The 24,362-nt window shown below is 38.4% G+C and overlaps 1 protein-coding gene across 1 annotated transcript; it reads left to right on the top strand.

Moving 5' to 3' along the window:
• The first annotated feature begins 121 nt into the window (after positions 1-121).
• On the top strand, positions 122-24,186 carry jazf1b (JAZF zinc finger 1b). The gene is made up of 5 exons (XM_084435429.1): positions 122-390; positions 14,808-14,880; positions 18,097-18,293; positions 19,074-19,243; positions 22,261-24,186. The coding sequence occupies exons 1-5, from the start codon at positions 276-278 to the stop codon at positions 22,435-22,437; spliced, it is 732 nt and encodes a 243-aa protein (XP_084291555.1). The 5' UTR covers positions 122-275; the 3' UTR covers positions 22,438-24,186.
• Positions 24,187-24,362: the final 176 nt, after the last annotated feature.

Raw genomic sequence — 24,362 nt, 5'->3', positions numbered from 1 at the left:
ATTTATAATAATACAATTTGATGTTTATACAAATTCTGAAGTGTCCAAGTACAAATTCTTATGAAGCAGGACTAGTGTGCAGTATTTCATGTCAACAGGTATGACGTGTGTCAGTGGGCCCTCCTCTCCCTCTCCTGCTGCGTCGCGCGCTCTCGTCCTGCTTTGCTCCAGCTGCTGCTGCTGCTGTTGTCTGCCTGCCTGACGGTGCGTGCGTGCGTGTGTGCGATCTCCTTTCCGCTCGCACGGTGCTGCTGCTCTTCAATGTAGCAAAGACCATGACAGGCATCGCCGCCGCCTCCTTCTTCTCCAACATTTGCCAGTTCGGAGGCTGCGGACTGCACTTCGAGTCGCTGGCCGAGCTCATCGTGCACATCGAGGATAATCACATCGGTAAGTGCGCTCGCGGAAACAGAATCTGTGCCGCTGCAGCGCGCGCAGCAATGGCCGGCTCGCGCGGACCACAATCACACTGACTTCCTGCGTCGCAGCGGCGCTGTTGCTAGGTGTGGTGAAGCGATAAGACTTCACTGTGTTTTGCTCGATTTCGTGACGCTTATAGGTATCGATAGCACCAGTTCTGAACTCATTCGGGATTCGTTAAGCCCCTTCAAAGTGACATGGTCTGAACATGTAAACACAAGCGGTGTTATTGCAATGTAAATGTTATTTTCTGCGCGAGGCCCCCAGACACGGAGCTGCTGCTGAGATGTATCCATCTCACCCGCTCAGAGCAGCTCATAAACACTAAACGCATGGATCATACGGATTGAAGTCCCCCAGAAGTGATTAAATATGTTACTAATGCACCATCAGAGCTTCCGTAATATGCTAAATGTAACGGGTACATGTGTATGGTCATGATCCTTATGCGTCATAATAATGATGTGCAGTGATCTTGATGGACATACAAATGCATTAATAGGCAATAACATGAACACAATAGAAAGCAGTGGCATATCAGCATCAGATGACTATGCGAGTTGGTGTTGAATCATGCCCTGATTAGTAGGCTATGTATTATGTTGTGTGTATTAATGGTGTATTACAGTGTCCTGTATGAAATATAACACTATGATGGATGGCTTAAATTTCAGTGCTATAAGATCTCAGTTGTCTCGTCAACATTTCAGTGTCACATTTTCTTAGAGTAAGTAATTGTGGTCTTATGGTTAAAATAATAAGTCACATTGTAAAATAAAAAAATCATAATTATTAAAAATAAAGTTGGACAACATATTAATTGCTGCAATATATTTCAAAATGTTTAACTAATTAGATTGAATTGGGTTGAATGAATGATTCAATGACTTAGGGGCTGTTTACACGACTTTTTATGCGTTTTGGCCATTCGTTTACAGGACAATGGCGTTTTAGGTGCCTGAAAACACAATCTTTTGAAAACGGGTTTTAAGTTTTTGAAAACAGTCTCCATGTGTAGGCTACATCAAAAATGCGAATCTCTGAAACCGATGACATCATGCACGCGCGTATTACGTGTTCAGTCTATAGTTTTTCTTCGCCATCTAATGTCCTGGCAGCAGAATACAGCGTTTTTAGTCATTCTTTTAGTCGTTTTCGCGGATCGTTTTGACAATGGTGTCGTCTGTACGTGGAAAACTCAAAGGAAAAACGTCTTTGGTTTAAGCATATCGTTGTTGTGTAAACGTACCCTTACACATTAAGACTTCACTTGTTTCATTTCATTTACTGTATGTAGATGAATCGGCGTTTTTGAACAATCTCTTGAATGCAAGATTCAAAGACAAAAAAAAAAAAAAAAAATGGAACGGTCACTTGTCGCCACCTACTGGTGTAACAATGTGATACAATCATTGAAGTTACTTTCTAAAGGAGATCTGGGGCCTCATGTACAAAGACTTGCGTTGAATTCATACTAAAACATTGCATACGGACAAAGCTGTAAATGTGCATACGCACAAAAAAAAAGATGTATGAATCTCTGTGTACGAAGGATCTCACGCATATTCCCTTTGTACATCCCAATTAATGTAAAATTGAGCGCACATGCACGAGCACAACGCCCCACCCAGTCTCCTCCCTTAATTAAATCAATTTAAATATGGTAATGAGTCCACTTTGGCAAAAGAAAGCAGTAAGAAAATGGATAAAGCAAGCGGCAAGAAACGAAACTTTACAGAAAGTGAATTGGAGGTGCTACTATTGGAAGTAGAAACGAGAAGAAATATTTTATTTGGAACTTTGTCCTCCGGAATTAATAACAAAAGGAAAAAATATGAGTGGGAGAGTTTGGCTGATGCCGTCAATGCGGTATTATATATACATGCTTCCCACAGGTGGTGGTGCGATAGACTTGTAGAACAATTCGTTGTGTAATATTTGCAACTTCACTTCATTGCCTGTAAGAGTCGCCAACGGACAAAAACAATGAGAAATGTACGTACGCCAGACATGAAATTGGCGTGGAGGAACGGACATTCTCGCGTTAATTTCACTGTTAGTACATCCGACCGTGAGCGTGAAAGCTGGCGTACGCAAAGTTTTTGTGCGTACGCAAGATTGATACATGAGGCCCCAGGGGCCTCATTTATAACCGTTGCGTACGCACAAAACAGGCCCTGAAAGAGGCGTACGCCACTTCCGACGCACAAGGTTTGATTTATAAAAACAAACTTGACGGGAAAATTTGCGCACCTGCACGCAAACTCTGACCCATGCGTACGAACGTTTTGGAGATGGAGCAGTTTGGCGACACCGATGGTGAGCTGGAGTTAAATGTCTTTTTGGTCACTTTTAGACAGAAAATCTAAAGACATATACAGAAAGATGATACAAAATATGATTTCACTCACCAAGCTTATCACTTGAAGCAAATATCCATCCCTTCTTAAATGTCCGCGCCAGCGAGCGCGTTGGACCGTTTAGTGAAACTGACGCAAATAACAGTTTAAATAAATAAAATAATGATTTAAACTATGTTTTACTTCTGATATAAATTATTTAGATTAAATATGCCATTCAAATTAATGGAGTTAAACACTTAAACATGAAATCATTACTGAGAAGTTACAAAAAAATTGTATAGCCTATTCAGTCAATAGAAATATTTGTTGTGGATGCGATGTTTTTGAACACTTTTCCTGTGGCGTGCTGTGTTTTAATGTTTTAACCACAGAGATAATTGCTTATCATGATAATACCAGATTGTCTGAGAAAATAGTTTCGTGCAAATAATGCCCAAGGCCTATCTGTTTCCATTAAAAATATAAATCAATTAAAAATACAATTCGGCCAGTGGAAAAGATTGAGAAAAACTTTTTCTGAAATGTATTTTACACTATTTGATTTATGTATTCAAAAACAAGGCAAGGATAGGCAACTACATGATTTTTATTAATGTAATGTGTCTTGTACCGTTAAACGTTATCACGTGGATGAATAATCATATGCAAATGATATGCAGATGAGGATCTGCATAGTAAAACTAGGCGTTGTAAACTCCATATATGGTTATTTCGGGGTGGAGACGCATGTGCGCACAATCTTCCGCTGACTGAGATTTATAAAGTGAATTCTGCGCAGGTTCTGGCGTACGAACGGTTTTATAAGTCTGAATATTTTTTTGCGTACGCCATTTTTGGCTTTCGGGCGCACGTACACTTTTAGTAAGGTTCCTACGCACAGTTTATAAATGAGACCCCTGCTCATTTGATTGCTACTGTAGATATCATTGTATATATCCAAACTTTAAACTTTTATCCCAGTACTTTTGTGATAATATGAATGTTTGTAATACAGAAATAACAATACTGTGTAGTTGAAAAGACTGTTTGTGAAGCTGTTTCATACCTATACATGACAACTTGCTTTCTCTGGCTCAGAGGCAGTGTGAACACAGATTTGAATGTTCCAGTGTGATTTTTTCAAAGGTTTAATAGTCAGATCGTGTTGGTGTTTAAATCGAGATCACAATTTTAACGATTATTCATGCAGCAAGTGCAGATCTCGGTCATAAGGTGGCCCTGGAGCCTATCAGGGTCTGATTTGTTGTCATTCAGGGGTCGCACTGGGGTCAGGAATCCCTTTGAATCCCAGCTTGCAGAACTCTTATCCAGTAGAACAGATGTGTAGGGTCAAGGCCCTTTTATGGCCTGTATTGCCTTGCTGAATCAATATAGTGTTATGGTTATCTTAATGCAGAATAGCTGTATAGATGTGTGCTTGTAAATGTGTGATAAATAAAATGGGTTCTTAAGGTTGTGCACAAAATCAACAGTGCTCGCTGGTTTTCTGGGCTGTTAGATACACAGAAATAGAACGAAAGTAAACATGAAATGACTGAGGGCCTCTAAGTGACGTCTGAAAATGTAAGCACAGCATGAGATGGAATGCTGGTTTTCTTTGAGCACAGCTGAAAAAGGGTATTACATACCTGTCTGTCATTATCATTATGCTTTCTTGATATCTCTTTCATTTTTTGTGATCTAGTCTCTATAGTGCTGATGAATGTCTCAGCCAAGGGTACTGGATCTGGACTGTGCTGATGTAATTTAACACCATTGAAATACCTGTCCAGTAGACTCTGGCAGGAGCCTGTATGGAGTGGATTTGTAAGGAGAACCCCCCCTTTCTTCCCTGCTGACTTACATTCCCTGTTAGCTCAGCTGGTCTGCGAGTGGGGGATCAGGAGAACTGGTGGAAATCATCAGTCCAGTCAACCGTTTTAGCCTGAGGTGCTTTCTGCCATCAATACAGACTCTGCAGCTCAGAGACTCAGCAGTTTAATGAATTTTGCCATGTGTGCATCACTCTTTGAACGTTTAGTGTGCTAGCTCACAGAGTTTGTCAAATCAAACCTGACAATTCTTATTTTTTATGGAATCTTTTGCAGTGTTTATTATGAGTGATTTCATCCGAAATCGCAATTCCCGCCAAAATAAAATCAGAGTCAAAATCAAGTCCCGCCCCACATTTGTTTTTGTTCAAGAAGCCATTTCACTTGGATATATGTCACAATAGAGATGAAAAGACTGTTTCATGCTGACTTTAAAGTTAGGCGGAAGTATTTGCAGAATTATGTGATCTAATGGTGCAAAATATACCACTATCAGTTATAGATGTTAGAGATTAATTACATTTTTCATTATCAGTCCATATTTGTATATTATTTGTATATGAGATTTATATTATTTGTAATATTTATTAATTAATTTGATTATTTTATTCATTTTTATTATTAATTATATTTATATTTTTATCATTAATACATTTTACTTTATTAAGATAAATTAGTATAGATTTGAATAATGCTGCATCCCTAACATGGTCTTTAATGTCTGATCTAAACTAGGCCTTCCTGTAGTTTGAAGTGTCAGATGCTAAAGGCATGTTTTTCAAATTAGATATTTTACATGCAAGTAGGTCATAAAGATTGTACAGGAGATATAGTCAGGGAACATTTTGCATACTAAATCCTGCATATATAATCTTCAAAATCATCTGCAGTTGACCCAGTTCATGCGACACATTGAAAGTGCACAATTTATATTCACCTTGCTATGTAATATTTTGAATATCTCTACTTGGCCCAACCTATGTTAAGGTCCACGCAACCTACGTTCAGTCATGCGACATTGATCTGAAGTGGAATAACAGTGACGGAAGGTTTTATCTAGTGATTGGGTCCATTACTATGCATAGTAGATGAGAGGCACCAATGAACGGCCCAATGTCAGTGGTAAAATTAACATTAATACTTTGCTTTTTAGTAGAATTAACCTTATGTTAAGTACATTCAAGCAACCTCCACACATAGTCGTCTTGTCACTATGATTACAACCAATGTGGATGTGCACAGGGAGAGATCATTGAGCAGGTCTCACTTAAAAAAAATATGTCAAAAGCATGTTTGGGTGCACTCAGTAAGCCTATAGCTGCATAGATATCATATATAAACGCTAGATGCCTTATGGCGCAGTCACTTCCGGCATCATCGTTCGGCCATCTTGTGACAGTGCTCTGTGCATTAAGGTGAATGATCAGCACGCACACAAATCCTCTTATCTCGCTGAAATCTTGACGGATTTACAAACGGTTTGGTTTCTTACAAACGTTATTAACGTGGCTATAATTCCGAATGCTTGAAAATGTATGTTATAATTTTTCATATGTATGCAGTGTATGTATGCAGTGTCATAACTACATCTCTGACGTTTATAACAAACCAAACCGTTTGAAAATCGGTAGAAAAATTAGCAAGTTATGGTTATTTAAAAGTACATGCACCATTGAAGTAGTGAGCGAGTACACTGTCGCAAGATGGCCGCCACGTGCGGACGTCGACCTCCATTGGCCAGCAGTGCGCACGAGACATCTAGCCTTTATATATGATATCTATGTATAGCTGGGTATTACTTGTCATACTGGTGTCAGCAGTCTTGGACTTTATACTGACACCTATTGGCCTGGATGCATTAAATTAGTTTAATAACTGATGCTGCTTCAGAGCAAAGTTCTTTGTTTATGTTGGGGGCAGTCGTGGCCTAATGGTTTGAGAGTCTGACTGGTAACCCTGCTCCTAATGTGTGTATTAACATGGATGGGTCATGCATTGAAGGCAGAGGACAAATTCTGAGTATGGGTTACCCATACTTGGCCTTCACATGTCTTTTTTTTTTTCACTTTAAGTTCCTTTTTGTCCATGTTTTCTCCATCGACATTCTTGGAATGTTTTGTGTGTTGGTGGTTTGTTTTGTAATGAGGATGTTCTGTTGGATCATAAACGCGTTACTCTGGCTCCACTGTAGTTTAGTATGAAGTATATTGTGTTTGTTGTCATATCATTTGGTTTGCTTATGTCTGAAATCTTAATAGAAAATTAAAAAACATATTTACTTCATATATCGCTATTATTAGTAGTAGTAGAAAGTCTGTCACAACATGGTTGGTCATGATATGTCAACATGGTGGCTTCCATGAGTGGGCGACCAGCCTAAAAAAAACCCTGATTTTATAGAAAACTAACATGTCCTTATGTGAGTGAACTTAATTCTAATGACATTTCTCAAAAGTGTTGTTCATTCCTTTATGTGTAAAACGTTTTTTAAAGTCACCCTGTGATGAAAATCAAGCTTTTAATGTACAAATCCATAAGTCTGCATAAGACACCATTGCTGAGTATTTTCTCCTTTAATGCAGTGAACCAAAGACAGTCTCAAAAACGCGGTTTGAAATCACTGGTGTTTCTGACGTCACAAACTACTTAGTAACCAATCACGTCGACGTGTGATCATCAATGAGTGGATCTCTGAGCTGGTGCAAGTGAGTGGAGGCGGGGCTAATTTGCATATTCAGGGGCTGTTTACACGACACCGGGTAACTCAGGCAAGGGTGTAGAGTTACATTCAAGCTATTTTAAGGCATGAAGAATTTTGTCAAGGAAAAAACATTTAGATATGTCATTTTGGTGATTAAAGATGAGTTTTAAGGGATAAAGTTATTGACAGGGGACTTTAAGTAGCAAATATTACTGTGTGCATCTTTAAATTCCACTGTGGCAGATTTGCATTTTAGTGTTTGCTGTGGTATTACTTTGGCTAAATGTTTGAGGGCAGGCTTGTTTTACAAAGACACACAAAATGGAGGTCTAGTTGCCACAATTGCAACACAAAAGAGCACCGCTCTAACAAAATAAAGTGACCTAGAAAAACATTACCGCTCCACTCGGCACTCTTAAACCTGTCGTTCTGAAAACTTATAGCCTTAGCCTGCCTACCTTTGTTTAGCTTATTTTCACTGAAGGATTTATGTGCTAAGTTAAATTGCCCTGAGGACCATCATGTTTACATCTAAACTAAATGTGTCAACACACTGTGGTGCCCCATTCTCTGATGGGATGAGATGGAGGTCGATCAGCTCTAGGCAGCTGACCTGAGCTGAGCTTGTTTTAATGCCTCTTCTGCTCTCTGATCGCACGTCTCGCATGTGTCCGGGGTGTTAGTTGAAGGAGAGTGTGGCTAAAGTGACTTATTGCGCAGTAATGAGGCAATTAGTGTCCTATGAAACCCCTCCCTCACCCACAGCCCTGCTCTTGGCGAGGTGTGAAATCTGGCATGGCCCCACATAGGCCTGGAGCAAGCCTAATTACAAAGTGGGATGGTGGATTTTGGCCTCTCTTCCTTTTCATCTGGGGACCTGCTGCTAAAAACATTCTCTGTTTTAATTAACGCCCGGCCAAACAAAGCTCACATTCTAGCGGGTGAGGTGGGTTCATTGACAGGTGCTCTTGCGTCCAGTAGGGGGCGATGGCACGCTAGCAGAGGAACTAGGAGATTTGCGAGGTCGGGTGGAGAAATGTTGCCGATAGGCCTCATTGCTTACAGCAAATGAGCTTGTGAAGTTTTAAGGTTGTAATATTTTATCACCTTCGAATTTTCCTCTGTCTTCAAGCAGATTCTAGTTTGTGGTTGCCACGCTTTCTAGGGTTTGATTGTTATATTTTACGAAGGCAACGATGTAAATACGGGCAAAGAGAAGAAGGGGTGTGTGCTTAAACCTTTTACTGTTCGTATTTGTGAGTGTGGGTTTTGTAAGCAACGTGTCCTTTAAAAGATCCCTTCGAGACTCTCGCTGGATGTGACAATTTATGCGATTCTTTTTCGACTTCCAGCTCTTAAAATTGTGAATTTAAAACTGGCAGGCCGTGGCCTCTGAGGGTTTCACATTAAAAGTGTTAATATGACGTTGAGATGATTTAGGAAGCTGAAAGGGTAACAGCGCTCAGAATAATTCTGACTACAGTGTTTAGCTAGCTTAAATCCTCCTGTTGATCGGAGACTATCATAAAAAATACAGTTTGCACCATATGCTGAGGCTCTTTTTTTAACATACAATGACTTAATCACACAGTAAAAATGCCACAGTTTCTGAAACGTTGAAAACTTTAGCTTCATCCTGTTGGACAGAGGTCCATTGTTTTTCTTTTTAGTAGCCTATCAATGAGATACTCTTATTTGTATTTAAGATTTCAGGTTTGGTTAACTAGTAACCCTGCCAAGGTCTCCTGCTTTCAAGATGTCAGCTCTAGGAGTGATCTCAGGTCTCTGAACAATGAACCTCTCTGAGTTCACTACACCGAGGGCTCCTGGAATGGCATACGTAAAAAAAAAATCTCAACGGAAATAATAAATTTGAGCAGCGGTGACTGGTGCTCCCAGAGCTGCACCTGGTGAACCTAATTACCTCAAACCAACACCCCCTGTTCCCTCCCAGCCCTCCATCCAAACCCAGCGCAGGCCAGCTAATGACAGGAAGAGCTGATATTACCTGGATTAACCATGGCAGGGGGCTGCCGCTGATTTAGAACGTGTGTGTCTGTGTGTTTTGGATGTGTGTGTGTTGTGATCTTCACACGTACAAGACCACCCATGCTCAGAGGAGCAGCTAAATAATGCATCTTCTGATTCTGAATGACAAGATTACACAGCGGCAGCTGCTAGTGCGGTTTGGTTCGTTGGATGTAATCGACCATGATTTATCTTTCCACGTTTTTTTGAAGGTTATAATCATCCTATCTTAGTCACATAGGATGCAACCACTCTGCCTGTTATAAATATATATCGAGTTTTTTCTTTCCTAATGTGTCTGGTAGAGTAAAAAGAGGATTGTGGGTGGGGAAAAAAGAGTGGAGAATACACTATTGACTAGGGTTGTGTCCAAAATTGCTCCCTATACTATTTCCTACATTACTCCACCAATATAGTTCACCTGAAGGAGTGAATGAAAACGAGTGAGTGAATTCGGACACTGAGTGCTCTGGAAGGTCTGCTGCTTTTGCATAATTTGTGCTTGCTGTTTAATAATCATTTGAAACTTAGCTCCAGTAGTAAGATGAAAAGATTTATTTTGAACTCTGTCATGGAAACTATGTATGAACTTTAATTAAAGGGGTGGTTGATTATGATTTCACTTTTTTAACTTTAGTTAGTGTGTAATGTTGCTGTTTGCGCATAAACAACATCTGCAAAGTCAGAACGCTCAAAGTTCAAAGTAAAGGGAGATATTTGCTTTTAAAGAAATCACTTTTTAAGGACTACAACAAACGGCTGGTAGGACTACACGACATTCCTCCAGGGTTAGTGACATCACCAACCCTAAAATGTACATAAACCACCTGATTTATAGATTATCGATTTATCAAGACAGAATATGCTAATCAATGACTAGAAGATAACTACACATAAACTACATAAATTCATCAACTAACCATTCAGAAACATCCTGTTGCATTCTACATGTTGTCACCTCTTCTTGAGTCTAGACTAGTTTCTAGTCTAATCCGGTTTTAACATAAAAGGCTAAAAGTTTTTGATATTATCAGTGCATGTCTGTGTGAGGTAAAAGGACACACGCTGTTGAAGCTCCGCCCTCTGTGCCGGGAGCAGCAGCTCATTTGCATTTAAAGGAACAGACACAAAACGGTGCGTTTTTGCTCACCCTCAAAAGTTGACAATTTTAACATGCTATATAAAAATATCTGTGGGGTATTTTGAGCTAAAACTTCACATAACTCTGGGGACATCAAAGACTTATTTTACATCTTAGGAAAAGGGCATTATACCACCCCTTTAAACAATTTAATAATCACTTAAATAGGAGTTTATACCAGTATGATATTACGCTGTAGCCACATTGGATCAGCGGTATATAAAATGGATGGATGATTCAGCTGTAGGCGTCATCTTCTGGTCAGACGTGGGAATTCACTCCGCGCGTGACTCACAGTGCATTATGGGTATTCTCTAGCCATTGAGCGAACATCTGTTGTACACTTGTTATTGGGGTGCATTGTGGGATTGAATGAGTGCACTCAATTACGTCCAATATGGTTTCGAACTCCACTATAAATGGCTGTCCCCTAAGGGTATAGGGGGCAATTTCGGACACAGCGAATCAGCGATCTCCAGCTGGCCCGATAAATGCAACCAGTGCAAGATTACACAGACACAAATTCACACAATTACACAATGAATGTCAAGAGTTTCTGAAAATTGTGCCAAGAGTGTGAAATTGAATCTTGCATGTGTTTTCACTTTAAATAAATTAAATTACACTATGTATGCATGATATATTGGTACCTTGTCATGTATCTGCTGATATTGGGGATTTTTAAATGTTTTGTTCAGTATTGGACATTTAATTGTGCATTCTTATTATTTTTACATTTAGGTTAATTTTGCTGTCACCAAATGCTCACTTAAAGTTAATCTTTAAAACACTAATTTAATACAAATTTTAAATGTAATTTTTAGCAAATCTCAAAATGAAAATTTATTTTACTACTGTAAATTATGGATTTTTATTTATTTGTTTTTTTAATTAGTCATTTTTAATTGTTTAGACAAAGTAAAATAGAATTGTAATATTGTCTGTAATCAGCCAGAAAATGATAATAATTCTAGGTTTATTATCAATAAATCACACTGCTTGTCATATTTAAACCTCATAAACTCAAAACTCAAATAATCTTATTGTTGATAATATGCTTCTTTTTAATAAATATATATAGTTGACAGATGTGTTTTTAATGGCCAGTATATATAGAGAGTAGGGTGACCAATGGCCGATTTAATACTGATATACTGTATATAATGCAGATATATATGTAATACAACTTAATGATGACAAATGAGATGTGTAAAATATTCAGCAATTTTGTTTACAATTAAAGGGATGAATGAATTCAAAAATGAATATTCTGTCATAATTTTCATCCCTGTTGTTCCAAACCGGTTTGACTTTTTTTCTTCGGGTAAAAAAAATAGGCCTTTATTTTTTTTATGTCCGATACAATAGAAGTCTTCTTTCTTGTTCCACAGAAGAAACAGGTTTGGAATGACATGAGGGTAAAATCAGTAAATTATGACTAATTTTAAGAATTAAGAATTTTAATTTTGGGTGAACTATCCCTTTAAATTCACTACTGTAAGCAAATGCTTATCTGTGAACAAGGTTGTCAGTTGATTTTGAAACTCATACAAATTGGAACTAAGACTGTTTGAGATTAGCAGATGATGCAGATAATTGTTAGCCTAATTGGCCAAACAGTCTGTTGATCAACCTCTGAAAGTGTTCCTGGTCTTGAGCTCTAGTGAAATAATGTGTATGTGTGTGTGAGAGAGAGACCACCATGGTAGACCACCTGTTTGTGTACATGTGGACCACCTCTCCCTGTAATGGGGTTCTGGTAGGCAGCAGCTCTGGGGCCCCTTAGTGACTTCAGGCCCTGAGGAACCTTGGCAATCCTATGTGTGATTTACGGAGTGTGTGTGCGGATTGATCCATGTGTGTGTGACTATATGCAGCTCTTCTTGTTTCTCCTCTTCTGGGGCTTTTTCCCTGCGCGGGTCATATGCACACGTACAAAACTCCTTTATCTTGGCATAGGAACAGCGCGGTGCCTAATGATTTGTGTGTGTGTGTGTGTGTGGAAGAAAGTTGTGGGGTCTTTCTCACAGTAGTTAAATCAATGCTAATGAAACACTTTAGCTGAGGTGCGGGCCGAGCTGAAAGCTTTAAACAATGAACCGAGACGGAACGACACACCTACATCCTACCTGTTCTACAAAAACTCTGCCGTTCAGATGCCGACCGAAACCAACCCCACATTGGCAATGCCATCGTCTGTGCTGTACTGTGAACTTGTGAAGCATCATGTTTTTGGACAATTCGCACTGTATGAATTGTTATGCATTGTATCAATATGTTATTAATTGACCCAATTCTCGATCTCATGAAAAAAACAACCATTTTACGAGGTGATGATTTAGTTTAGATTTATCTTTTTTTTAGGGAAGAAAAGGGGGCATAAAGAGAATATAAATATATGTACAAAAATACATGTACAGTTTTACAAATTTGAAAATATTGTGTGTGTATATATATATATATATATATATATATATATATATATGCTTATTTTGCAATAAACTAAAAGTTAACCAAATGAGTAGTTGTATATTTCACCATTTTTAGTTCATTATGCTGTTCGCAATGCTTCATGAGCTTGTAGTTCTTTCACTCACTAAAGCCGTTTAAGAGTCTTGTCTTTTTCTGAATTTAAAAATTGTTTTGCTCAAAATTAAAGTGCTATGATTCACCTTGTAGCTTACTGACATGGTTCGTGGCTTTTATCTTTTTAAGAAAGACTGTTTTAAAATGGGGAAAATGAATAGAAAAAGTGGGCGGGCGCTTGCGTCATGTGTTGTTGCTGTGATGTCATGTGAGTGACAGGTTTCCCCGCCCTCGCGCCAGTAAATACGTCATTAGAGATGTCGCTGCAAGTGGGCGGGGAAGTTGGGATTAAGAGGGCACATAACTGAACAGACAAATCGAATGCGAGAATCTGATCGAATTTTCGTGCCCAACATTTGTGGTGTTGTGAGTGTGACCGAACCTTTACCCACCAATTCTTTAAAACTTAAAATACAGTAGGCTAGCATAACAACCAGGTGGCAGCGTCTGTGCCTGCGTAATTATGAGGTGGCAGGGCAGAGCCACGGAGTGTGTGATGCCACGCTGGCCGGAATCGCAGGTCTCACACGCCGGGGTGCCGCGTGGTTTCGGAGAGCTGAGACAAATATGTTTCGGGTTAAACGGAGCAGAAAGAAATGTGTTTACTCACAGCAGAAGAATAAAAAGAGGCATTGAGACGCATCACGGGGGGTGTACAGGCGAGGCTCATTAGATGAAACCGTGTTTTGGCAGTGCCTGTGTTAATGGTGTTGGAGAATGCCCTGAGAGACATCTGAAAAACATTACCCTGGCAGAGCCGCTGGTATGCGGGCACCGCCGACCACAGAATGGACGTTAAGCGGATTTTTGCTCTAGTAGGCAATGGAACGCAGTTCAGAGACATTTTAGCTGGGTTGTGTTCGAATGGAATCTTAAAATAACGACAAGCGAGTGTGCTAACTTAACCTAGAATGTTTAAAGAAAGAATTTTAAAATATACACATTCGCCACAAGGTGGCAGCGTAGTCCACAGTGGAGCATCAGGGGCGCTTCGTGAGAACATTGACCACATAATCAGAGGCCGTTTTGACAGAACAGACCCAAACCAGATATCATCGTTTTTGAAGTCGACTCTTTAATATTCATAACTAAAAACAAGACAAAATCTATCTTTGCCATGTGGGCATTTGGATCCAGTTGGAGGTGGATCAGGGTGGCCCTGGAGTGCAGAAAATAAGCACATCTGGGAGGAATGGCAGGCAGAGAGCTCGTTGAGTGTGGTGTGACACTAACCAAATGGCTGTCTCAAGTTTAACCAAACAGCTAATGGATACGCTCTCCATTGCCCAGTCCAGTCTCTCTCTCATGCAGATGCTCTGGGAAGTGCTGATTTATTCCGCCGCTAAGCAGAGTTTAATGAAAAAAAACTTGATTAATGGAGTTAATTGCCATCTGCAAGTGATTGTGGACGTGTTGTGTGGCAGAATCTAGGATTGAGTTTGAAAGTCAATGACTTTAACTATAAAGTGAGTAATAGCTTCATTCTGGCAATGACACGCAAGCTTCCATAAACTCACTGACTCTGATGCCACAAAATGACTAAATGTGGGTGAGTGACACAGATTCAGACAGGTAAACAATGCTGTCACCCGAAGAGTTTTATATATGCTTTTTGTGAATGTTGTTCAGCATATATTGTCATAGTACACTGAAAACCAAAAAGCCTCAAAGTGGTCTTGTTTGTTCTTTTGTGGTGTGTTTGTTTTTATCCATGTCAGTCTAGTCTAGTGAATTATTTATCTCTCTGTTTCGTTTAGATACAGATCCTCGTGTGTTGGAGAAACAGGAACTGCAGCAGCCCACATACGTCGCCCTCAGCTACATTAACAGGTACAGTACTATGCCTATATATGGTATTATTAGTGTATATATATATATGTGTGTATGTATATATATACACATATAAATGTACATGTATACATTATGCACACACAGATACTAATAAATAAATATATATATATATATATATATATATATATATACTGTATGTATATATATATATATATATATACATACAGTATATATATATACTGTGTATATATATGTACATGTATGTAAAAGTTGTGTATTTTTATTTAATATTTCATAAAGAGTATTTTCATTTTCCACAATATTTACTAATAGGAATTTTACACTATTGTAACTCTGTTAGAAGGCCTCCTTATTTTGATTAGTTTCTGTACTTTATTGTCCACAATGTATACAATTTATTTTGGAAAAACACAAACGTAAAGATAAAACATAGTATGAAATGGTATGCATTAAAATATTACAGGTGGCTAAACCTAAAAACTGGTTGGCTATGCATTTTACATATAGAAAAAAATCAGCTAATCAATAGACTTGGGTCAGTAATTCATGTTGAATTGGGTTTTTCAACCTTGAAAGCAACCAAATATCAAAGATGATTCTCTTCATATGGGAGCAGTCTAACATTTTTCTTAATGGGATTCTGTATTTTCTGGAAAATGGCTGTGTGTGGTCAAGTCTTCTCTACATCCTCTAAGGTCAGTTTATGAAGCTATAATGAACTTCAAACCAGCACCCAAATTCTCTTCACACACACTCAGATCCACTCGACTCAGTTGAATGTGGTTTGTGTAGGAATACTCAGAGCTCCAGTGTTAAAAACAGCTTTAATAGGCTGAATGGTGGTGGAAATTCTTGCGCTTTTGTCCTTGTATCACTGCTTTAAGTGGCTTCTACTGGTAATCTGTTAATTCCACACCAGCCTTAATAATATCTGTGTGAACATTTATGCTTTATTACATATATTTACTGACAGTTTTATAATGCAACAGCAAACAAGGTGTTATGAGGTGGATTTTAGACCTTGCTGAATCACAACATATAGACTTACATGACAGATGGTTCATTTGTATTGAAGAAAACTGTAGCAGGTTGTCCCTGTATTTTGGAACTGAGAGAAAACATTTCTTTTACTTTGTGGTCCTAATGGTTAGAGTTGGGACATGGATTGTACATGGACGCAGTACATCACTCTTGTTGGAAAGAATTGTGGGCCGTTGCTCACAGAACATGTTCTTGCATTCAGACACAGATAGATGGAATGCAACTGATCGAATAGAACAGAATGCAGATGTCTTAAGACATGTTTATTAAAGTTGAACCAAGACCAGTTTTAACTTGAAACAGACTCTTCCAGTCTAACAGCGAGGACGCCCGCCTGATACATTTACACTACCATTCAAAAGTTTCGGATTTTGCAAGATTTTTCAATGTTTTTGAAAGAAGACTCTGATGCTAACCAAGGCTGCATTTATTTGATCTTAAATACAGTAAAAACTAGGGGCGTGCCACGAGAACTCACAATATTAAAACGTGACGATATTTCTCATCAAGGTGAAAAGATGTCTGGTGATATCAGCATATTAAAACCACTTAAAAATCATAATATAAATACAATAGGCTGCGAGTGAATTAAATAAATATGTGCTACAGGTAAAGCGATTATTTGCTTTTGATCATTTTCCTCCTTGTTATTATATATGTATTTTAAGTCCACTTGGTTCACTTAGGTCTATTTTTATTACCACACACAAAAAATGATCTGATTACAACCGATTACTCGATTAACAAAATAATCATTAGCGACAGCCCGGCTAGATTAATTAAAACATTTCAAAATGCATTTTGTATTTTGTGACTTTGTCATTTAAAAGAAAAAATGAAGTGTATCGTCACACCCCTAATAAAAACAGTAATAGTACATTACATTTTAAAATAAATATTTCATATTTTAATATAATTAAAATGCAATTTATTCCTGTGTAGAGTTCATTCCAGTAGAGTACATTGATCAACATATACAACAACAAAAAAATTAATAATCCAGAAAAAACTCCATTGCCCATCTTTCCACCCCTAATACTTGAGTTCTTTGTGGATTTATTTATTGATAAAAATGTAAATGTATGTATTAATGTAATGTATTAACCTATTATTGTAAAAAATATTAATTATTAATTAAATGATTTAAAGCATTAGGATTAACCTGTGTTGTTTTAGAAGTTGAAAGTAGTTTTTTTTTATATATATATACATATATATATTTTTTAATACTTTCAAATTTTAATATATATTGTCTTATTTGGTTAAAATACTTTCCATTGGTTTTGTTAAACCTGATGCATGTGTAATACAAGTGCAAATGTGCTTTATTCTCCCCCTAAGCTTTTTCCATTAACAGCCATGTATTCCTGTGCCAACTCATTTTCATTGTTACATTGTGTTAATTGTGTCTGTATCTTGTCAAGGTATTTTTCTTTCAGTTAGAGAGGACAGATACAGGGCTGGGAATATCCAACTTTTTGTAGCGAGTGATTTAAAAAAAAAAATCTTTATCCAGTACTCACAAACACCTAGAAAAGTAATGGAAATTGATTGGTCAAATAGTGTGGGAACACAGAAGATGGCATATGTGCTACAGTTTGTATGGCTGGATTAATCTGTGACTTTAATGTTACACGTTTGGGTTAAAGGTGTATTGTGTAATATTTAGGAGGATCTGTTGACATAAATGCAATGTCATATACATAACTATGTTTTCAGTGGTGTATAAAGACCTTACTTAATGAACCGTTATGTTTTTTTATTATCTTAGAATGAGCCATTTCTATCTACATACACCACGGGTTCCCTTACATTGAAATGCGCCGACATGTTTCTACAGTAGCCCTAAACGGACAAACGCGTTTCGTCACTATGTTGTTCTTCGTGCAAAGAAGCTAGCTAAAGTCAGCGAATAAAACGCTGACACAATGATGAACAAGTAACAATAATATTTCGCAATAACATCGTTTTACTGAATAATTAAGTAAACCTAATTTCTTAATTTATCTTTGTAAAGAAACCTCATTTGCTTACTCTCTGCTGTCTCAAACGACGACATCTTTTCCTGTCGGCCACCGTAACTTCAGTTGGCTGCAATTCGCAACCTCACCACTAGATGCAGCTAAAAATTACACAGTGCACCTTTAAATACACTCCTTTTTTTCATCTAATAAAGTTCACTTCTCTCTCTAGGTTTATGACAGACGCAGCACGGCGGGAGCATGAATCTCTGAAGAAGAAAGTTCAGCCAAAGCTGTCACTCTCACTGACCGGCAGCCTTTCACGCAATAGCGTAGCCACGCCCCCCCGGCACAACAGCGGTAACCTCACCCCACCCGTGACCCCGCCAATCACGCCCTCGTCTTCATTCAGGAGCAGCACCCCCACAGGTAGTCCCATCAAACACACGCTCATGCTGTTTATTCTGGCTTACACACACACACACGTCATCTGTAACGGCTTTTATGTGCACTTTATGTTTGTTTTATGCTTATTATGTTTCCTAGAAAGATGAATTTTGGGTAATAACTCCATTAAACCCTGCCATGCTTGTTTGATGTTCTCTTGTAATAGATGATAAAATAATCACAATCTGAGTCACACACTTTTTTTTCATAGCTGCTGTTTCCCATGGCCTTCTCCAGAGCAGCATGTGCTCTCTCTCCCACAATTAGATGTTTTTGGGCATTTTATTTGTGTGGGTTTGGAACACAAACTGAATAGTCTCCAAATTACTGGTATCATACTATTACTGTGCGTTAACCTTCTTAGACCTTCTTATGCCTTCCAGATTCTTTCGCATTAAATGCAAATGCTTTGCTGGCTGGGCACAGTATTCTGATGAGGACTGTGAGAAAGATTACTGTACCAGTTTGCCTTAAAAAAATTAAATCACATGTTTACTGGCGCAAGGGCGGGACAACCTGTCACTCGCATGAGAACACAGCAATAGCAAACCACAACCATCCAATCAATTCCTGATGGATAAAACAATTTCTGTTTCATGCTGACTTTAAAGCTTTTGTATTTGTGCTGTGGTGGCTGATGGGAAATGCTGTTTTCTGGTTCTGGTGGTGTAGTGGTTAAATATGTGGCCTGATAAGTTTTGAAGCATTGACTGTTCCATAACATGATCAGTCACTAAATGATTCCTTGCTATGTGCTCTCAGGCAGCGAGTATGATGAGGAGGAAGCAGAATACGAAGAGTCCGACAGTGACGAGTCATGGACCACCGAAAGTGCCATTAGTTCTGAATCCATCCTCAGTTCCATGTGCATGAATGGCGGTGATGAGAAACCCTTTGCATGTCCCGTGCCTGGATGCAAAAAGAGATACAAGGTAAAAGGACTTCAAATAAATAGGTTCAAGTGTCTGTTCACTGTATATTTGTGAATGATCCTCAAGACTAGAGAAATCCTGATAACTTGGAAAAACATGCAGGACAAAAATACTTGTTGTTCAGATGATGTATCTCAAGACATTTGTCAGGTTTTTGTTCTTAAAACGCTCTTGTGTGTAGGACTAATTTCTTACGCATTTCATCCCAAGCCTCCATTGCTAATTCCAAAACGTAATTTTAGAGCAAGAAACAGAGGTTTGAGCCACTGATAGCAGACTAATGTCGTTATTAATGCAGTCATTAAAGAGAGTGTGTGTGAATTACCTCAGTCTGTGGCTGTGCGTGTCTCAACAGTGTTTGGCATCAGCATCTCTACTAATAGTGTACCTGTAAGTTTATCTGCTTCTAGAACAGCGCCATTATTACCTTGCTAGTGAGAAATGTCATGGAGCTTTTAAGTTTCTAAACCTATTTTATTGATAAAATCGCCAGGGCAGCATACTGTATGTGTGTGCGTGCGTTTGAGTGGGAGAAAGAGAGGATGTGCTTTCCGTACATAATAAAATGTAATTATGTGGCAAAAACTATGGAAATAATTAGTCGTTTTTATCCTATTGTTTACTATATTTTTTTGCTTGGTCATTGTGGGTTTTGGTTCTTTTGCTGTTGTAGGCTACAAGGACCTTTTACAATAACTGAAATCATTTGGCGAAGTGATATGAAACTGTAATGCGGTCAAGACCTGCCTGGAACTACTTTAGCTGTGCGTTTCCCTGAAAATAATTGCTTACCTGCGTTCGTTAACCAATCACAGGGTTCCCACGGGTCCTTGAAATTCTTGGAAGTTTGTGAATCTGGAAAAAATAAAAAAATCATAGCCCTGGAAAGTTTTTGAAAATGAACATGCATAGATACAGGTCCTTGAATTTTTTTCGAACAAATCCATACTAATCCATCTGCTTCGCTAATGTTTTAATTCGCCTGCACTTCGTGGCCTATGCATACTAGCTTGCTTGATTTACTTTAGTTACGCGCATTTACGCGTTACTTTACGTGTTTCCCGCGTGAGGTACTTTGTGTTGTACGTTGCCATGACTTTCACGCGCGCACGAAACTACTACGACGGAACCTCAATGTTTCACAGACACACCGTGAAACATTGCAAAAATAGTCTGAAACGGCAGAAACGTGATGCCCGGGAAATGCACATTTCAAGATATCTGGCTCACCAAAGAAGATTACAAAGAATGTTCCCGTATTTAAAGGTAAAATTATGTATGTTTCATAGACCCACACATTAATTTGCGGGTGATTGCATGTTAGCGTCTTTGTTTCCATAGCGACGGAGTCTAGAGAACATGCGCAACAATGTATCTTACAAGGTAACACGATGTAACCTCTCACTTGAAATGTGTCCCCACATCAAGTCCTTGAATTTGAGGGTATTGGACCTGGAAAGTCCTTGAAAGGTCCTTGAATTTGAAGTTAACCAAGGTGTGGGAACCCTGCAATCAGATTCAAGCATTCAGCAGCCCTGCAATATACATTATTTGAATATGAATATATATAATGAAGATAAATGTATTACCACCATTATTTAAACCTGTTTGAGGTTTTCATTCTCTAAAAAGCACGTTTACAGCACACATCCATTAACAATACCAATCACCAGTGGCACAAATGTGATCTAACAGTGAATGCTGGCCTCTCATTGTTTAGCCGTCAAACAGTTTATTAACACTAAGAGCTGTAATATGGACAAGACTGGTAGCTTGACATACATTTTAAAGACACACATGCAGTCCACTGCAAGGCCTGTGTGTTTTATGAGATTTTCCACTGCCATCTGGTCCTGGCTGCGGAGATAAATGATGTACAGCCTGTGAGAGCTGCATTCAGGCCGAGGAAATGGATGATGACAGCCTGTTCAGATGTGGCTTTATTCGGGTTCAGTCTTCACCCCTGTCAAACAGCTGACGGTTTCCTTCATGATTTCACACAACACTGGATGGTTTATATGTCTGGAATTATTAAAGGGCCTTTTTAGTCACGGATCATTTTGTATGCCATCATATTATTGATATTTATATGTTATAATATCAATACAGAATTTAAAACTGGTGATAATTGAATTGGATTGTATCCTATCTGGAACTGAGTTTGCCTTGGACCTCAAAACCATTACATTGGCTGAGAGAACTTTGGATGGATACTCTTTTCCCTTCCTGATTAGAAATCCTACATGCTGCTAACCAATTAGCTTGCTAGCTTAGCCTAAACCCTACCCTAATGTTCAATTATATGTTTTTATACACTACAATTTGGCGTTGGTACGATTTTTTTCAATGTTTTTCAAAGTAGTCAATACAGTAAAATACAATAAAAACAGTAATATTGTGTAATATTTTTACAATTTAGAAACCGCTGCTTCTATTTTAATTAGTGCTGTCAAATCGATTAATATCGGACATAAAAGTTTGTATATGTGCGTGTCTGTGTGTGTGTATATATATATATATATATATATATATGTACACACACACACACTTTTATGTTAGATGTGATTAGTCGTTTTGACAGCACTAATTGTAATATATTTTAACATAATTCAATTTTTTCCTGTGATGGCAAAGCTATATTTTCAGTCTTCTCTTCAGTGTCACATGATCCTTCAGAAATCATTCTAATATGCTGATTTGGTGCTCAGGAAATATTTATTATTATCATCAATGTTGAAAACAGTTGTGCTGCTTAATACTTTTGTGGAAACTGATACCTTTATTTCAGTATTCATTGACGAATAGAACAGCATTTATTTCAATTATAAGTATTCATTTCTTTAAAAATTCTTACTGACCTCAAATCTTTGAATGGTGGGGTTTATATTATAAATGCATAATGATAAATAATACATTTTCAGATACAGTTTTGTGGGTCAATCAAGAATTACTATCTGTTAATAATGTCTGTTGTGGATACTAGATGACTGTCTGTTTTGTGCTTTTCTCTTCTGCAGAATGTGAATGGTATCAAGTACCACGCCAAGAACGGCCACCGCACTCAGATCCGCGTTCGCAAGCCCTTTAAGTGCCGGTGTGGTAAAAGTTACAAAAGCTCTCAGGGGCTTCGACACCACACCATCAACTTCCACCCTCCCGTCTCTGCCGACATCATCCGCAAGATGCAGCAGTGAAGAGTGCCAACATCCCACACACACACAGAACCGCTCCATGTCCATGGCCGTCCGTTAACTTTCATCCGTCTCGTCCGCAGAGTTTTGGAGGACATCCCAAAAAGATTCGTCTCGAGGACGTTTTTTTGTCTGTATTTTACTCCTTGAAGAGTAAGCCTCATTTTCCCTGTTCATTCCACTCCTCATGAGGAGGAAACTTTAATCTTTTTATATTCCTCTTCCTCAAGGAAGACTCCCTGAATCCCTGTATCATTCCGTACCTCCATGAGGAGGATTTGATCCAACCAATCCTTCGAAACACTACACTCTGAATCGCATGCTTTACTTTTTTTGTATTATTTCTATTGCTTCTTTGTATCTTCAGTTTTGTATTTTTGCACATTCGTTATTATTCTTTTTATTTTCCTTGTTTCCTTATTTTTTTATGCAAGGTGCTTATTGTAAAAGATTGATATGTTTGAAAAGGAGATGATCCTGACTAGATCGCCAGCCTCACACCGAACGGAAGACAAGGATTTGACGTGACGTCGGTGACTTTGTGAGAAATAGGAAAGCCTTGAAAAGCCTTGAGAATGTTTGTAATGTAACGATATCTATCCCTATATAAGCAACATTCATAGCTGCAGATTGTGTATATAACTATATTCTATAATTGTTCATAGTCAGATCTAGATTCTATACTTTATGTCCTAAGTTTGATTTTTGGATATTTTCATCCGGACTTCAGAGATGGATCGATTATGGATGTGCAGTTTTTCGGTTATTCTCAGAAAAGCACCAAATGACTCTCAGGTGACAAATCACCAGCATTTCACACCCATAATCCTGCCCGACTTTCTCCGATAGTATTTTTAGAGTAAGCTGTTACGCGCTTCCCGGGTCCGCTGTGGCCGGAGTGTTCTAGAGCGTTCTAGAACTCCACGGCGATCTTTAGGTGAAGAACATAAAGCACTTTGTAGTGACCAGTTGCCAACCTGTTTAGGGCATTTTGTATTGCCAACAAGTCTGATGCTGCAGAACGTAGTCTGCGAATCAGCTGCGAAATTCAAAGGACTAATATGGCACTTTGGAGGTTTCTGCTTCTAAGGTTTTTCTTCTTTTTCTTTCTAGCTAAGGGAATTCATTCTTTTGCTATACCTCCAGTGTGCTTGTTAGTTGTGAGATTATTGAAACTGGTTGCCTTGAATTGTGGTACACCACAGCATTCCAGTAAGTATATGTGTAGCCAAGTGATTCAGATTGTCTGCTGACCCTGATTCTGGCTCGTCTCTGGTGTTGTCCGGGATGATGTATAGTTACAGCCAACCCGAAGATTCTCAAACCTTGAATCGGAAAGGTACTTGGTTTGATTTGCTTTTGGGCTGGTCGCTAGACCCCTCCAGAGATCGCAGCCAGATCAGGGCCTGCCAATCGCTCATTATGACATCACTGCATGGACGTTAATGTTGTTGGAATTGCAGTGTCGGTTTAGATGCAACATTGTAACAGTATTACACTGCCAGTATAGAGGGAAGTATTTGATATATTGTGTACTTAATGTATTGTCTCAATGTGAGTGATTTAAATTATATTTTCTTAAGTTTCTCGACAACAATGTTCCTACATGTAATGAAGTCAGACACCAGTGGTTGTTTTGGAACTGGTGACATTTTCTGCAACAAAATTCAAAAAGGAAAAAAAAAAAATAAGCTGCTTCGTAAATGTAAACCTGGTTACATTTTAAATATTAAAATGGCCTTTTCTTTGTCATTTATTCTCTCTAGGATTTTTTTTTTTAAATATCAGGCTTAAAATGTGGATTTAATATATATATTATACACGTACACACATTACATTTTATAGATATATGTGTGTGTGTAGTTATGTATAAAAGTGTATAATGTAACAGAGTAAAAGATAATTCAGTTGTTTCAGGCCACTTTGTT

Source organism: Rutilus rutilus, assembly GCF_951802725.1.
Source record: "Rutilus rutilus genome assembly, chromosome: 17".
In the NCBI taxonomy this organism is placed as follows: Eukaryota; Metazoa; Chordata; class Actinopteri; order Cypriniformes; family Leuciscidae; genus Rutilus; species Rutilus rutilus.
This window is presented reverse-complemented; position numbering and strand designations above follow the sequence as displayed.